Source organism: Lepisma saccharinum, chromosome 18 (assembly GCF_977018435.1).
Source record: "Lepisma saccharinum chromosome 18, izLepSacc3.1, whole genome shotgun sequence".
Lineage (NCBI taxonomy): Eukaryota > Metazoa > Arthropoda > Insecta > Zygentoma > Lepismatidae > Lepisma > Lepisma saccharinum.
The window spans coordinates 20212503-20230607 of record NC_139246.1 but is presented as its reverse complement, the minus strand read 5'-3'; the positions used below and the strand labels follow the sequence as shown (position 1 = coordinate 20230607).

The 18105-nt window shown below is 40.2% G+C and overlaps 1 protein-coding gene across 2 annotated transcripts in view; it reads left to right on the top strand.

Annotated features, from left to right (window-relative positions):
* The window catches only part of LOC146002442 (uncharacterized), a 92897-nt gene that overhangs the window by 66647 nt on the left and 8145 nt on the right, over positions 1 to 18105 (top strand). For both annotated transcript variants that reach the window (XM_083140278.1, XM_083140277.1), the window contains exon 14: positions 15222 to 16015. In XM_083140278.1, coding sequence (XP_082996404.1) covers positions 15222 to 16015 — 794 coding nt within the window. The remainder of the gene's footprint in view (positions 1 to 15221; positions 16016 to 18105) is intronic.

The window sequence follows — 18105 nt, the reverse complement described above, 5'->3', positions numbered from 1 at the left end:
TGGACTATCTTTCACTGCACCCCCAGAGAAAGTAGTCTAATGGCATCAAGTCGGGGGACCAAGCTGGTCATTCCACAGGACCACCCTGTCCTATCCACCAATTTGGAAACTTTGCATCCACAACTTCTCTGGAAACACATGTGAAGTGTGCGGGGCACCCATCATGCTGCAACTACATTGATAGACAGGTTTCCAATGCCACGTCCTCCATGAGAAGGGGTACAGTGTCTTGAAGTGATGATGCGTATCGCTGTCCGTTTAATGTTCCCTGATAAAAATGATGTTGCCAATGATACCGCACCAAACATTGACACTCAACTGTCGTTGATGAGCAACGTTGCAAAGCCAGTGGGGATTTTGCACGCACCAGTAGAGCATGTTCCTCAAATTCACATTACCGTGATTTGTAAACAAAGCTTCATCCGTAAACAAAATATTACTTAGGAATGCATTATTATCTTGCAACTGCTGAAGTGCAAAACGACAGAATGCAATGCGTGCTTGAAAGTCATTCCCGTAAAATTCCTGGAGCAGTGACATATGATACGGATGAAACTTATGCCTTTCCAAAATTCTCCACACACTACTGCCAGGGTTAGCATTTTGCCTGGGTTTTTTCGAAAAAACCCAACCCAGGTGGGTGTTTTCAGATAAAACCTGATAAAACCAAGGCAAAACTTGTTTTAATGGGTTTTTCAGGTAATTTATATAAATATATATATATATTTTAAAAATGAAATACACTTTTCCCTGATAGTAATATATTGTAACATTCAATTTGTATTGTTTTAGTTCACTGAATCAAAAACTCTTTAATATTTTCTGTTAACATAGTTGAGAATTGACAATCAAGGTCTCACACCTTGAAATGATTAAAGTAAAAACATACATAACCCGTGCCACAACAGACCATTGAGGGCCCAGGCCTACCTACCAACTGCCGGCCGCTCTCCCACCTAATCCTACTCTGAGGTGGGAGATCATGTGTGGTCAGCACGACGAACCCCCAGTCATCGTCGTAGGTTCTCATGACTGGGTTACTCTACTTATTCGTAGTTCCCCAATTTAATCATGATGGTGAGTGTTCACCAGTCTCATACACAGGCCGAAATCTCAGGAAACTCAGAACCTGCACACGCCCCATAGCCAGAGTCCAAAGCATGATGGCACAGCCACAGTGCGGGACAAATGATTAAATTATCTAAAATACTATGTTCTGAAAAATTTGACCAATAGTTTGATTCTACTTTTGCTGGATGGTGTACCAGTTAATAGATCTGTGATCAGTTCCCAGTGTTGCGCATTTTCAATACTATATTAATACTTGATAGCTGTGGTGGTTTAGTCAACCTCCGTGGCAGAGTGATTACCACAGCATGCTGCAATACCAGGGGTCCTGGGTTCGAATCCTGGTTGAGATGTAGATGTTTGTCCCAATGATAATACAGAGAAAAAGGGGGATACTATTGCTTAGGGGTATTACTTTTATTACAAATTTAAAAGAAAGTAGACAGGCTGTCTGACTGCCATGCAGAAGATCTGGATTCGAATCTTGGGGTGTGTGATCTAAGGTCGGAATTTTTCTGGTCTTGTCCCTACAAAAAGCAGCTCTGGAACTCACCCAGCCTCAAATTAATGGGTCCTGGGGGGTAAAGGCAGCCGGAGTTTGGTTGTGATCACATCACCTCCAAAATGGCCGAGATCAAGAATATGTCGGGCCCTACACCCATATCCTCAAAATGTGCCTTCGTAGCATGGTGCTATATGCACGGGGAGCTTAACCTTTACTTACTATACAACATATGGTAGCTGCACACACACTTTTAAATATGCTTCAATACAGTTTGTTCACAGTTTTGTTTTCCCATTATTTTTGTGGATGTTTCAAGTTTAAATATATCTTTCGTGTATTATCCATGCCAAAATTATAAGGCTGACATATTTAATTGTCTTGACTGATTTCTTCCAAATGGAATACCGTATCCATCCTCCAAAATATCTGGTCACTATGAAACTAACAGTTCCCATGGACAAAACATTAGTGGCCCCTATTTGGATCTCAACATACATATTGGTTAGAAAGAGTATTTGTCACGCTTAAGCTTAAGAGATGCCCTAAAATATTTAAGTCTCTTTTCCTAATGTGCAAAAATGTATTTTACGCAGATATTTGAAAGTGGCATCAGAATTTGGAGCTACCTCAGAATATGAAAAATCAATTTTTCATCCACCATCTTGAAATGCTTTTACAAATGCAAATGCAAAATAAAATCATTCTTTGGGTGCGACGTGAATTTCAGCTTAAATACTCTAAATTTGCTACAGATATCGTGGTCTCAAAATTGGTGTCACTCCCTCACTCTTCGTAAACCACACACTATATTACGGAGTTCTTATTAAGAGCTTCAAGCTGAAGCAATGTCCTAACGTAGCTGAGACTTGGTTTTCTTAATCTACGAAAATCTAACCTCAAATATTTGCATAACTTAAAGCTCTCGCAAGGCATGTTAAATCGTCCACCATCTTTAAACATGGTGACAATTTTTTCTCAAATACGATATGACAACAATCCTTTAAGTTATCTTGTAACTCTAAAAATTGCAACTCAAGAGGTTTACATTTATGGCAAAATGTATGTTTGCGATTTTACCATCACTCCTCCCGTAAATTATGAAATATAATTTTAAAAGTTTTACTGCAAAATTGCGGACCGACGGATCTACAATGACTCGAAATTGTAGTTCCTAATAAAGGTTTGAAAATGTCAAAATATGAATGTATACGTATGCATTGTATTTACTTTAGGACCCCACACTCCCTATTTTTAAGAAAAAAAGAAATTCTGGTAGATTATGAGCATGCTCGACTTCTTGGGTATAGAGCTCCTAACCACAAACGACATTTATCTTACATGGGCAAGCAACCCATTACCTTCAATCAATGCACTGAACTGGAGGAAGGGCTCACTGTCTCTGTGCAAGGCATTGGAAAGAAAACAGAAGACTTGCACAGATACTAAATTTTGAGAAATGAAATTAATCATTTGAAAAGTGTTTGATTTAATTAAACCACAGTTAACTTTATTCTACTTTCACGACATTTCAATAAAATGTACTATTCTCCTTTTTAATGTTTCATACATGGAAAAATTTATAGTAAAAGTTGATCGTCACAGGTAAAACTATGTGGTTTGGCCACATATGGTTTGGTTTGAGTTGCTGTTTTAAGTCCACTTTATGCACAGTAAGGCTAATCGGGACTGGACCTACAGTTTAAAGTGGGATCCGAACCACTTGTGCCTCCACCGGGTATCGAACCCGGGACTCCTTGATTACAAGGCAATGACGCTACCACTGCGCCATGGGGGAGGCCTTGGCCACATACGGAAGTGACCGATATCTAAATATTTCAGATCCTTTTGATTTTTTGTTTGTTGGATATATGTTCATATTATTTCTGTTAAAAGTATATTTCTAGCATGATTTGAGAAAAATATCCTGAAGAAACCCACTGTGACTTGTAGCACATTAATTTATTTTGAGTATTACGAGGGTTGCTATTTATGTATCCAGAACTGGCAACACTAATGTTGCTAGGTAACATCTAATATATCCATCGTAAAGTTGGACATTTCTATGGTATATGTACCCAGAACGTTGTGCTTACAGATGCTATTTTTGTTTGCTACAGGGACTTGAAAATTTCATCAGAGGCCAACAATGGAATTAACTCGAGAACATTTTCGAGCAATGATTTTCTACGACTTTCGACGTGGATTATCTCGACAACAGTGCATCGATCAACTCACTTCGACTTTTGGCGATGAAGCACCATCTAAAAGCACTGTATATCACTGGTTTAGTGAATTCAATCGTGGCCGTCGTTCGCTCACAGACGAATCTAAAGAAGACCATCCAAAATCGGTTGTTGTGCCAGAAAACCTTGATGCTGTGTGAGAACTGATAATGCAAGATCATCATGTGACATATCGTGAGATTGAGGCATCCCTGGGCATTTGTATGACTAGCATACATAAGATATTGCATGAACATTTAGCCATGAAGAAGATTTGTTCACGTTGGATCCCTCATAATTTGACAATCGCTCAAAAAAGGCTCGTGTTGATTGGTGCAAACAAATACTCACAAAATACAATCATGGTGCTTCAAAAGCTGTGTATAACATCTACACAGGTGACAAATCTTGGATCTATGCATATGAGCCCGAAAGTAAACAGCAGTCGATGGTGTGGGTGTTCCAAGATGAGCAAACACCCAACAAAAGTTGTTCGTGCAAGAAGCGCTTCGAAGCAAATGGTCATCTGTTTTTTTTTTAAAAAAAATGGACATGTGACTACAGTGCCACTAGAGAATCGTAGAACCGTCAATTCTGAATGGTACGCAACCATTTGTTTGCCAGAAGTCTTTGAGGAAATCAGAAAAACAACCAGCAACACAGGATCATTCTTCACCATGACAATGCGAGTTCTCACACATCGGTCCAAACAACTCAGTATTTGACCTGTGAAAACATTGAATTGATGGCTCGTTCGCCATATAGCCCTGATTTAGCACTCAGTGATTTATTTTTGTTCCCGTACGTGAAGAATAAGCTACGTGGTCAATGATTTTCCATGCCAGAAGAAGCAATTGATTCGTTCAAAATGCATGTTGTCGAGATACCTCAATCGGAATGGACGAAGTTCTATGAGAATTGGTTCAAACGTATGCAAAAGTGCATTGATCATCATGGAGAATATTTTGAAAAGCAATAAAACCATTTTCAATTATACATATTTTTTTTGTTTCTTATTCCGGATACATAAATAGCAACCCTCGTAAAAGCTTGGCTAAGGCTTTATTTTACATTTTTTTTTAAACTATTGACAATTCTAGAACCTCACAATTATTTAAAACAATAATTTACAACATTCTCTGGAAAAACCCACACTTTGAGTTTGTTTTTTGGTGTTTTTTTCAAGGTGGGTTTTCTGAAAGAACCCACATGGGTAAAACTAGGCTGGGCCCACCCAGGCCAACCCTGACTACTGCAGCTTATTCCATAACTGTGTTTAATCTGCCGTACACTCACCTGCGGATTGTGAGCTACAGCAGCCAGAACAGCGATTTCGTTTCCGTTGTTAGTTGCTGTGTTTGTACGTTGACGCTTTCTGGGAACCCAGCTTCCTGTTTCGACTAGACTTGTGCAGATGTTGGCAATGGTACGAGGTGAAGGGCACCGTCGATCTGGGTAGCGTTCAGTATAGGTACAATGTCACAGCTGTGGTTGCATTTCTGCGACATTTGCCATAAATTAAAATAATGTCTAGTTTTTCTTCATTACTGAAGACCAGCATATCTACATACTAGACGAAATAAGAGAACACAGTGGTAACAACAAAACGAATCCATATATATATCAATACGGAAAGTAATAGCTGAGATCAGAAACCATCAAATGTGTTAGACTACGTACAATTTCCCAGTTTGACACTTACAACAGGACAACACACCTGCTCGGGAGACACCACTAAACTGAGACGTCACCCGTGATGTGTTGTTTTCTTTAACCCCCGCAGGAAGTACAGTGGTGCGACAAACTGTATCCATGCTACCAACCTTTAAATGTTTCATTATCTCTGCAGATATTTGGTGTAGGAAGGTGAGACCAATTCTGTTATCCATATTGTTACCTCTACTTTTCATTTCACCAGAAAAAACATGAATATTCCATAAAAAAAAATTAACTTTGTGTTGGATACAATAATTTCTGAATTTTCTGTATTGTGCATATCCCCTCATTTTGTGAGCCCCTGACGTGGGTACATTTCCATGCAAGTAGATTTTTCATATTTTGTTTTGTGTCGAAAATATTTCAGGTCGCAAAGTTAGATGAAAGTTCGCCTTGAAAACCAGGAATATACCGTATTTGTCCGAATATAAGCTGCCCCCGCATATAAGCCACACCCTAAAATTTGAAGGAGCGAAAGAAAAAAATATGATACTCGAATATAAGCCGAGGGAAGAAAAGAATATACCAGTAACCATTTACCAGCAGATTCCCAGGCTTGATGAAGCTTTCTTCTCCACATGATCATTCATATTGGTAACAAACCTGTACAGGGTGGCTCAATAAGTCACTTAACACCCCCAGTACAACGCCACTGCGGCATGGAAGGTGAAAATGGCGATGACCAATCGTTGCCTGGCCAAGGGGGAACCACATTGACGTCACCCGCATGGTCGGCAGCCATCTTGATGTCCGCCATCTTGAATTCAACTTCAGAAATTTAAATGGGAAGGGGGTCGTGAGACATATCAAAATGGGCTAGAATTTCACCAGGAAAACAACTGTGACATTTGTTTTCACCTAACTTTAATTGTTGCAGAGTTAACAATACCACAAAGTTATGACCCAATAAGTCACTTAACACCCCCAGTACAAGACCACTGCGGCATGGAACGTGAAAATGGCGATGACCAATCGTTGCCTGGCCAAGGGGGAACCACACTGACGTCACCCGCATGGTCGGCAGCCATCTTGATGTTCGCCACCTTGAATTCAACTTCAGAAATTTAAATGGGAAGGGTTTCGTGCGACATATCAAAATGGGCTAGAATTTCACCAGGAAAACAACTGTGACATTTGTTTTCACCTAACTTTAGATTTAAGGGTGATTTCCGCATGGGAGAGTGACACGTCCTTTCCTTTTTGCTTAAATGTTTATTGTTCAAATAATCATTAGTATGTGATTTTGTGGTATTTATTGTTAGACCAATCACTGAAAATGTCCGGATATTGACTTACCGGTATGTACATATCTTGTAGTATTGGTTGGCATGGGAATTACGATTGTGTTTTGTCTTTACATTAAAGTTTAAAAGAGTGATGATGTGAACTGATCGTGTCAAGAGTAGCATATTTCCTTTTTCACTGATCTGAATGAAAATGCAACTAACACGTGAGGAACGGATTGCCATCATATTGATGTCAGGAGAGAGAAGTACGCGTGACATTGCCGCAGACTTCAATAACCGCAATCCTGCAAGACAACCGGTGTCACATGTGGCCGTCAGCCAGTTGCTGGCAAAGTTCCAAGATACTGGATCTATGGATGACAAGCCGCGACATGGACGTCCGAAAACAGCCACGGATGAGGGTACTGCTGTAGCAGTGTTGGCATCATTTGCAAAGTCCCCAACCCATAGCACACGGAGACTGGCGCTGGAAAGCGGTGTCAGCAGGGGTTCAATTCAAAGGATTGTACGTGACCACCACTGGCATCCGTATAAGATACAGCTGCAGCAGCACCTTAGTGAGGACGATCCAGACAGGCGTTTGCAGTTTTGTGAGTGGGCTATAGCACAACTGCAACGTGACCCTGCCGTCGGTAGCAAGATTCTGTTCAGTGATGAGGCTAATTTTTATGTGTCGGGAGAGGTGAATAAGCAAAATCTGCGGTACTGGTCACCCGAAATCCACATTGGACAGATCCCAGCAAGGTGACGGGAGGCGGGAAGCTAATGGTGTGGTGTGGTACTTGGGGTTCCCGACTTGTTAGTCCATTTTTCATTGAGGGCAACTTAAATGCAGAGGGCTACTTGCTTCTGCTATGGGAGCAGATCTTACCATCCTTACTGTCCGAGGATGGGAGCTATCCTGAATGGTTCCAGCAAGATGGTGCTCCACCGTACTATGTGATGATAGTCCATCAGTACCTGGATCAACAATTCCCTCACCACTGGATTGGTCGCCGAGGGACTGTGGAATGGCCTGCACGCTCACCTGACCTGACACCATTGGACTTTTACCTCTGGGGACATCTGAAAGCCATGGTGTATGCTACGAAAATCAGGGATCTGGCCCACTTGCGCACATGCATTGTGGATGCCTGTACTGCAATAACTCCCGAGGTTCTTCAGAATGTGGTAAGGTCATGGGAGAGACGATTACACGTGTGTGTTGCGCAAGAGGGACGTCATATTGAGCATATGTTATAACTTTGTGGTATTGTTAACTCTGCAACAATTAAAGTTAGGTGAAAACAAATGTGACAGTTGTTTTCCTGGTGAAATTCTAGCCCATTTTGATGTCGCACGACCCCCTTCCCATTTAAATTTCTGAAGTTGAATTCAAGATGACGGGCATCAAGATGGCTGCCGACCATACGGGTGACGTCAATGTGGTTCCCCCTAGGCCAGGCAACGATTGGCCATCGCCATTTTCACGTTCCATGCCGCAGTGGCCTTGTACCGGGGGTGTTAAGTGACTTATTGAGTCATAACTTTGTGGTATTGTTAACTCTGCAACAATTAAAGTTAGGTGAAAACAAATGTCACAGTTGTTTTCCTGGTGAAATTCTAGCCCATTTTGATATGTTGCACGACCCCCTTCCCATTTAAATTTCTGAAGTTGAATTCAAGATGGCGGACATCAAGATGGCTGCCGACCATGCGGGTGACGTCAATGTGGTTCCCCCTTGGCCTGATAACGATTGGTCATCGCCATTTTCACGTCCCATGCCGCAGTGGCCTTGTACTGGGAGTGTTAAGTGACTTATTGAGCCACCCTGTAGATCCACTTCAGTAGAAATGAATACCTGTATAAGCTTAGAGAAGAACGAACACAATCTTAATAAAATCAAAGAGTACATTTTCAAGAATGCACAGTTTTTAAATGCCCAGTTAGAAACAACAATGCTATTGTTGGATAACATTATGGTATCTACAATGTGGCCAGTTTCTACAATGTTATTGTTGCATTATCATTATTTCAAAATGAGAAATCAGCACATTTTTAACAGCATATGATTTGACGAAATGTCATAATTTTTTTAAGGTTGCGAATAAAAGATGCATCCTAATTTTTCACAATTGAAATTTGGATAAAATCTTTGGCTTAAATTTGGGCCAATACGGTACTTGAATTTTATCATGGTGCTAGAGAGGCCACTCTGTATTATTTTAAATTTGCATAAACTGATATATTTAACATATACGTTGTAAATAACTTGTGAATAAGTGCAGTTATGTTTGTGAAGATTTTTTTAAAAAAATTTCATTATTTTATTAAAAAAATATGATGATGTAATATAGCAAGGTAACCCAAATACAGAAAGCACATTCTTCAAAAGAATTTTTAAAGAAAGCTTAGAATCATTCAATTAACGAAACACTCTTTATCACCCATACTTTAATCCCCTGTCTCACACTTCCAACACTCACAGCAGGACATACAATGTGAGAACTCACACCATTAGAAAACCTATAAAAGCAAACACAGCTTTGAACAGACTTGTTTCAACTATAGATGACAAATAGAAACACAGTTAGTGGTATTTCTATCACGTCACTTCCCTCCTCAACAAGAGTCTAACTAACTAACTAACTCTCTAGCCTTCTTAAACCTGAAGGTTCATGCCTGCAGCAATACATCCCTTCCATCTGTCCCTATCTTGAGCAAGATCTATATACTCTTTTCCATCCCTACAGATTTCGTTTAGGTCCATCTCAACGTTGTATCTCCATCTTCGTCTTGGCCTTCCTACAGGACTCTTACCATCAGGTTTCCCAACAAGAATCCTGTAAACTCCTCTTTCCTCTCCCATTCATGCCACATGGCCTGCCCACCTAAGTCTTCTTGATATTATTATTCTAACATGAATACAAATTATGTACTTCTAAATTATGTAACCTTCTCCACTCACCTGTCTCCTCATCCCTTTTAGGTCCAAATATTTTCCTAAGGATCTTATTTTCAAATACTCTCAATTTGTGTTCCTCTTTCAATGTAAGGGACCAAGTTTCACACCCATATAATACTACAGGCAAAATTACTGTTTTGTATATTTTAACATTTAGTTTCTTAGATATTAAACGAGAAGACAAAAGTTTATGAAGAGAGAAGTAACATGCATTTCCTGAATTAAGCCTACTTTTTATATCTCAACAAAAGTTTATCTAACAGTGTGAGTGATTGCAGAGTAATACACTACATAGAATAAAATTACCCAACCTAGGGACATGACAAAAAATCTGTTATGTAAACTGATTCTGATACTCAGTTTCATGTCACTAAAATCTTAATGAAAGAGATTCCAAAAGAGAAAGCTGTGTATTAGATGTATGTTTACAAAATCATCGTTAATGAAACAGAGGTGGGACTGATTAGTCAGTAGACTCTTTATATCACCTCTGATATGGGTGTATTGGTAAAATGACTGATAATGAACTCCTCCGTTATATTTATAAATAGTCTGTAATTTAGTACAGAATTCTGCCACTTGTCATCGCCTTGTAATCTAGGGATCCCGGGTTTGATACCCGGTGGAGGCACATAGTGGTTTGTATCCCACTTTAATCTGTAGGTCCAGTCCCAATTAGCCTTACAGTGCATAAAGTGGACTTAACACACCAAATCAACCAACCAATTCTGCCACTTGTTATTTTTTTATGAATATAAACTTGTAATTCATATACCCTTATTTTGTAAAGTAAATATCAATATATGTAGTTTTTATTTATAGGCAGAATCTATTTCAGTTAACTGGTTACACACCTTAAGTAAGAAAGCTAATGGACCATTTATATTCTCCATCAAACAACTGTAATTTTATAACAATTGTAGATATCAGTAAATTTTATTCACTTAAATATCTTCTTGCACTATGTCCTGGATAGAGCCTGCTCTTACCTGGAACCAGGAACAAAATAACAGATTAAAATTAGGGCTGAGCCGATAACCACTTTGAACCGATACTGATATTCTTACTGATCCCATCAATACTGATATTGATGCTCGAAAATTGTAAGAATTGAAAGTTGTTCAAAGTATTGATTAATATTAGTTAATTAATATTAATATTATTCTACTCCAATTATAAGCATCAATTTACCACAGATTTGCTTTAAAAAATTAAAAGTTACATCAGATTATAAATACATAATCACAAAATACAGTTTTTTACATAATATTGGTACAAAGTCAATGGGAAAATTTCAAATTTTGTACAACTCCAAGGGTAATTAGAATCGGTGAGAGTGATTCCACGAACAATCAAAATGCCTGAACCATATCGGCCAGTATTGGTAAATAAAATCCAACCAATGTTTTCCAATACTAATACGATGATACCGCTGGTATCAACCATTACAGATACATTGGTATCAGTATCGGCTCAGCCTAATTCAAATTCCAATGTTTCTTGGGTTCCCCTCCTGAATAGTGAAAACTAAATTGGATGAAGATTCAAGAAATACATAAAACGAGTTGTCAGCCTTGTTTAAGCCCTTTTCATTTATTTATTTATTTATTTTTTTTTTTCTCCTTGACAATGCAGGTGAAGAAATGAACGAATATAACACTAGGAATTATAATGTGTTGTTTTGGGTTGTATCTTTTACTTTGTTCCTGGTTATCACTGGTAACAATCAGATTGTCATATAAGTCCATCCCTTATGTGAATTACTCTCATCTATAGACTTTTTAGTAATATAAGTCCATCCCTTATGTGAATTACTCTTATCTATAGACTTTTTAGTAATATCTGATCACTGCTTTTTTTTATGAACTGATGATACTAATGGCCTCCCCGAAGGCGCAGTGGTAGCGTCGTCGCCTTGTAATCAAGGGGTCCCGGGTTCGATACCCGGTGGAGGCACAAGTGGTTCGGATCCCACTTTAAACTGTAGGTCCAGTCCCGATTAGCCTTACTGTGCATAAAGTGGACTTAAAACAACAAGTCAATCAATCAAGTCATGATGATACTAATGCTCATTCGTGGGGAGATATTACTGATAAATCTGTTACATCTCTAAACATTTATGTATATGTAGTATAAGCTACAACAGTGCACAAGAATTTATTGAAATCGTCTGACAACAATGCGAGAAACCAGGGTTCGATCCCAGGGGGGGGGGGGGGAGGACTGGGACCTGTTCAAGCGGCTCCGGCACTGTGGAGCACTTTACTTTTTTTTACTGTATATTGTACAGAATAACTGTACTCTTTTTTTTTTTCAACCTTAAGATTAACATTATTGAAAATGCTTTGAGAATGCTGAAGGCAAAGAAAAGGACATTGTACCTTTAATGAGATCTATGGACATTTCCAACCACACTCTTTTCACCTTCCATTGCTTTTTCACCTGTGCAAGGTATCTTTGCATTGCACCATGTTATGATGTAGGACTCCACGCTTTCGCGATATCAACCATAACGGATGTAGTGTTAACAGCACTATGCTCTTATGATCAATCAAGGATTGGGCATACATGCCCAGACACAAGCACCCACAGATCAAACCTAAGTACAAGGGCCATTAGGTTAATAATAGAGAAGGCCTGTGAGAGCCATTTCCCAAATTCTTATACATTCCCACAAATAGCAACATGGTAATGCGTAAAAACCATATGCTACACCCATAAGATGGATAGAAATGCTTTATTCATTAAAAAAAAAAAAAAAACAATTTTTAGGCAAACAGTAGCCATATTGGATGGAAGAAACAATGTGCTCCAAACCATATACGAGGGGGTATCAAAAAGTTCGTGCAATCTCCTGGAAGGAAACAAACTAGAAACCCCTCGGATATGTGTATTGTACAATGGTCCTTCTAGGTTAAGCACACAATTTTTTGTCTTTTTTGGATGTTTATTGCTATCCATTCTTTACACGTGAAAAAAGGAAGGTGTCATGATTGGCAAAATTGAGGCACGGAGCTTCATCAAATTCCTGCATCTCCAGGGGAAAGCAAATTCACAATGACACGAAGGCAGTGTACGGGGAGGAAAGCCCATCCTATGAGATGGTTTCCAACTGGAAACGGCGGTTCCAAACCTGTCACATGCTAATTTCCGATGCCCCTAGGACAGGGAGACTGTCCTTCACAAATAATGCCACATTGATGGAGAAAGTGGAGAAGATGATAATGGAAGTCAAGAGGATCACCATTGAAAGTGTGATGGCTGTAATCGGTGTTAGATGGGTCCATCTGGAATATCATCCATCACCAGCTGCACCTTCATCAAGTGTCGGCACGGTGGATGTCACGATTGCTCAACCCTTTCCAGAAGAGGACTAGAGATGTTAGGCTGCTTGGAGGATGCTCCTATGGTTTAATTTAGCATGCCATGCGGTCTGGTTTTACATATTTTGATATGGGACACACGGATTTCACCAAACTTGCGACAATCGCCCTGAGAATTCCTAGTAAGGCACTGGCTTCCATTTCCACAATGTTAGCACTCACCCTGGTCCATATTAAACATTAAACGAACATTGGGCGCCTATTCCCTGTGTGAATCCGTTGTTCCCGGGCCATGCAGCCACTAACACACTAGTTTTATCTGGCAGCACAGCCTACGACCTGTCCTCAAGCAGGTAAACTACAGAAGTGAGCTTGGGCATCAAGCTCAGATGATAGTAAAGCATCTTGCCACTTTCTCTGTGACGTAACAGCCTTGGAAGCCTCTTGTTGGCTGCCTGAGGTCACACGTGGTTTAAGCTAGTCTGTGGAAGGGGTTTCAATCCTTCCCACCAGATGGCAGACTTAGCAAGTGGTTGTGAAAAGTATCTGGATGTAAAATGTAAACAAAGGTATTTCTTAACCTTTTCTGGCATATTTATGCCACATAATTAAAAATGAGTTAACTTTTCATGATGTAGGCATTATTTTACCTATGAACAAATGTTATCTTTTATATTTAATAAAAAATAAGGGATTTAGCAAATACGAGGGGGTATCTAAAAGTTTGTGCAATCACCTGGAAGGAATGAACTTTGGACACAGTACAAAATCATGGTGGTATTAGGCCTTCTCCACATAGTTGCCATGCTTGATGACACATTTCTGCCAGTGATCTTTCACCTTGCGTAAGCAGTTTTTATAGAACACTGCATTTTGGGACTGAACTCACTGTTCCACCTCAGAAATGACACCGTCTCTCGTGTCAAAGTGGCATCCTTTGAGTGGACGCTTCATTTCCAGAAAGAGGAAGAAGTGACTCGGTGCCAGGTCTGGGGAATATGGAGGGTGGGGCAAAATTGTGTATCCTAATTGAACTGTTTTCGAAATGGATGCATGGGCAGAATGGCCTGGTGTGTTGTCTGCCAATAGCAGCACTCCTTTTGTGAGCTTTCCTCTCCTTTTCACCTTCAATTCTTCAAGTAACAGAGCTAGGAGATCACAATAATAGTCACTTATGATTGTGTGACCCTGTGGCAGGTAGTCCGTCAGGATGAATTCCTCAAAGTCCCAGAAAATGGACATCATCACCTTAGCGGCTGGCCTTTGCACTATTGCCTTTTTGGGGTGCGGCGAGGAGCAGTGTTTCCACTGCTTGCTCATCTCCTTTGTTTCTGGGTCATAAAGGTAGATCCAGCGTTCGTCCATTGTAACCAGTCTGCTGAAAAAATCCTCTTCAGGATGTGCATATAATATCTTCCAAGTTCCTTGTCACCTGAAGGAAGAATGCCAACATCACAAATATTCCAAGAAAATTCTCCCCTTTTGTTTTTGTCCCCTATCAAGTGCCAAATATTGTGATGTGGCGTATGTGTGTCCCCCAGGTATGAGAGGTAGTGTAACGCAATGGCTGCTATGTAATTACCTTTTTGTGTAAAGTTGGTGTCCATGTGTGATGGTGCCACTGATTGTGTCATATGGTGAATAAATGGGTTGTTTCAGTGCAATCGACCTTGTTTTCATTTGATGTATGCTAGAAGGCTACAAAGCCCCTCTACCTACCAGTTATAGAAGTTAGGCAAAAAGTTTGCCTGTTGGCTAACGGGTCTCCCACGGAACACCAGTTATTATCCATGGAACACCACACGCAGTATAGGGTATGTGTGTGGCAGCATTAAGTTGCTCTTTGTTGTTGTTCTTTATTCTTTAGGTTACACTCCACCAACCCCTCCATAATGGAGTCGCTGAATCTCTAAGAGTAAAAATCAACAATATACACATTTATTTTTTAACCCTCATACTCTGCCCTTCCCCCCCGATATCAGCTGGGGCAGAGTTGCTTTATGCACGAACATTATTGCAAAAATTAACTGTTAGTTAAATAATCCAACCTGAAAATGCTTTATAAAGGTATTCATTCAAATGTGACAAGTGCAAAATGTCGATGCCTTCTTCAGTGTTTTCAGCAATGTTTATTGTGTGCTCGAAGAAAAGTTAAAATCTGTTAATGTTCAGAAAAGACAATTGACTATTTACAGGTCAGAGCTCTGCCGGCTGTTCTTCCACATACGAATAATTCATCTTTGTCGAGAATAGATAATTCAGCAAGCAGTTCGTTCTCTACAAAGAAAGATGTAGAAACAAAGAAAGATGTAGAAACAAAGAAAGATGCAAGTAGAGCAAGGAATGACGAAGACCAAAGAAAAAGTGATGAGTATGATCATGTTAAAGGTGGCAGACCTGCAGCAACTGGGAGAGAAGAAACTTCAGCAAGAGGCAAAAAAATTATAAGAAATAGACAGTATCGCGTGAGGAGGGAACAAAGTCCCACATCCAGTGAAGATGATGACAGGTTGAAACTGGAAAATAAAGCCAAAGAGATTGAAGAAACAAAGGGCGTCGAAAGTCCTGTCATTAGCAGAGAGGTTTTGGCAAGAAGAAATGAAAATGTGCTAAATAAAGCACAGTATGACGTGAGAAAGGAACACAATTCAACAGATAGTGAGGATGGTGACAAATTGAGACTGGAAAACCTAAAAGAGAATGAACACAATGCTAGTCAGTATAATCAAAGTGAGGGAGTAGGAAGTCCTGCTATTAAAAGTCCCGCCGTTAATAGGGAGATTTTGGCGAGAACGTACGAACACTTATTAAGGGAAGCACAATATCAAGCGAGTACGGAAGAATCAACAGATAGTGAAGAGAGTGACAAGATAGTAATGGACACCAATGAGAGAGAGGTCAACTGTAATCAAGGGTGTGTGCCTCTGAGGACAGATTTGCCATTTTATCTAGTCAGGGACTACTGTTCTCTATATGCAACACCAAAGAGGTAAGTGAATTGAAAGATTTAGTATCTAGATATTTTTTTTAAGTACAATGTTCAGTGCATATACCGAGAGGTTTGTTCTGTATGTTTTGTGCAAATATTAGCATCGGCTGATTAAAGGGGTGCAATCTCCCTCCCTACAAGACCCTTGAGGAAGCATCGCGGCTGACTTCCACCAAAGACTTACTTCATTTTTTATATATTGACGTCTCATAGTTAGAATAAAATATAACATATATGGTGACATTTTAAGACACATACAGGAACAGTTTTAATGATTCTCACAGTTGAAATTAAGGAAAGTAAATATTGTGGCCTTTTATGACACAGAGTAAAGCTGTAGTTATGGTGGAGCAGGGTGCACTGGCAGGAAAACTTAACTCTTAATGTCAGGATGTAACATATGTGTCACATTTAGGTGAGGTCGTTGACCCCAAGATGTGACACATATGTCACATTTCATTTACTTCACTTTTGGAACGTACTGTGACTTGGGTAATGTTCAGATTTACATGTTTCGACCTTGAGGCATCCTATTAGTAATTGGTAACGTTTAATTTGATTCTGGCTATATTTGGTGGAGGGGGTCAATATCCCACTGGAAAAAATCATGGCTTTTACATTAAACTTTGTTTTTCCTCAAAGATATCAGCAGCAAATGTGCACTTCTTGCCACGAGCAAGCAATATGCAGGTACCATTTGGAATCCTCACGTCCAGGCGTTGCCTACTTTGGGCCCCAACGAAATTGAAATTTTCGAAAAAATAATAAGTTGAGGTTCAATTTTTATAAAAAAAAAATAGGTGTTTTTAACTTTCCGTCTTCTCGCATTTGTAAATAAAAATAAAAATTAGGTTTGTTCAACAGCAATGGTCTAGTTGGGTTTGTTCAACAGCAATGGTATAGTCGGTATAGTCGGTAGGGCATCTGACTACCATGTGCGAGACCAAGTTCGATGCCTGGAGTGGGTGACTTAAGATCGGAATTTTTCCAGACTTGTCCCCAAATAAAGCAACTCTGGGGCCCACCCAACCTCAAATCAATAGGCACCTGGAGGCTAAAGGCAGTTGGAATGTGGTGTTAATCACATCACCTCCAAAATGGCCAAGATCAAGAATGTGTGGGACTCTCACATCCCCTCAAATGTGCCTTCATGGCACGAGAGAATGGAACACAAATTGGGCAATATACAGGTATAATTTTGAACCATCATTTCCCAGCCTACATAAGCTCCCCAGATAAAAAATTAGTCGCTCCCTCATGAATGCACAGGCGGACTTATAACTCTGGCAGTGCGTGGCGTGAGTGTGTCAGCCAGTTGTAAGTAAACATCATGTCAAGATGGGTCGAATCAAGGATGTGACAGATTGGCAAAAGGAGGCGATTGTGTTTGGACATGCCATGCCCACGGGCACACAGTGAATGAGGTTGCCCGATTCATTGGTGTATCAACGGGAACTGTACCATGTGTGGGCATGAAACACAGCATCAGAAGTAGTCACAAATTGATCCTAATCCAGAGGGACCAGTGATGAGTGGCATGCCTTGTCAGCGGAAATCAGTTTCAAACCCGACAGGAATTGCTGCTGTCCGTGAATACAAGTCCATCCCCACTAATTTCTGAACGAACACTGCGCAGGGCACTGCATGGAATGAACATTTGCAGTCAAGTACCATGCAAGAGGACATTGCTCACAGTGGCGCATAAAATTGCACATCTTCAATGAGCTTGAGAACACCGAAACTGGATTGTTGGGGACTGGAAACATATATGTGGTCCCGTAAGTTCCGATTTTCTTCTCTTTCCAATGATGCCAGACGTAGGGTGCACCGACGGCCCACTGAAGCATTTCATCTGCAGTGTGTGGAGGGTCTGTGAGGGTGTGGGGATATTTTTCATACGACGACTTGGGCCCGCTCATTCAGGAGTCTGTGAACATGAACAAGCATGTGCATCTAGACATTTACGGTGACCAGGTGTTGCCATTTATTCAACATCTTCATGCTGACTATGCTGTGGACAGTCCCATCTTCCAAGATGACAACTGCCGTGTGCACAGGGCTCAACGTGTGTGTGCATGATTTGAGGAACA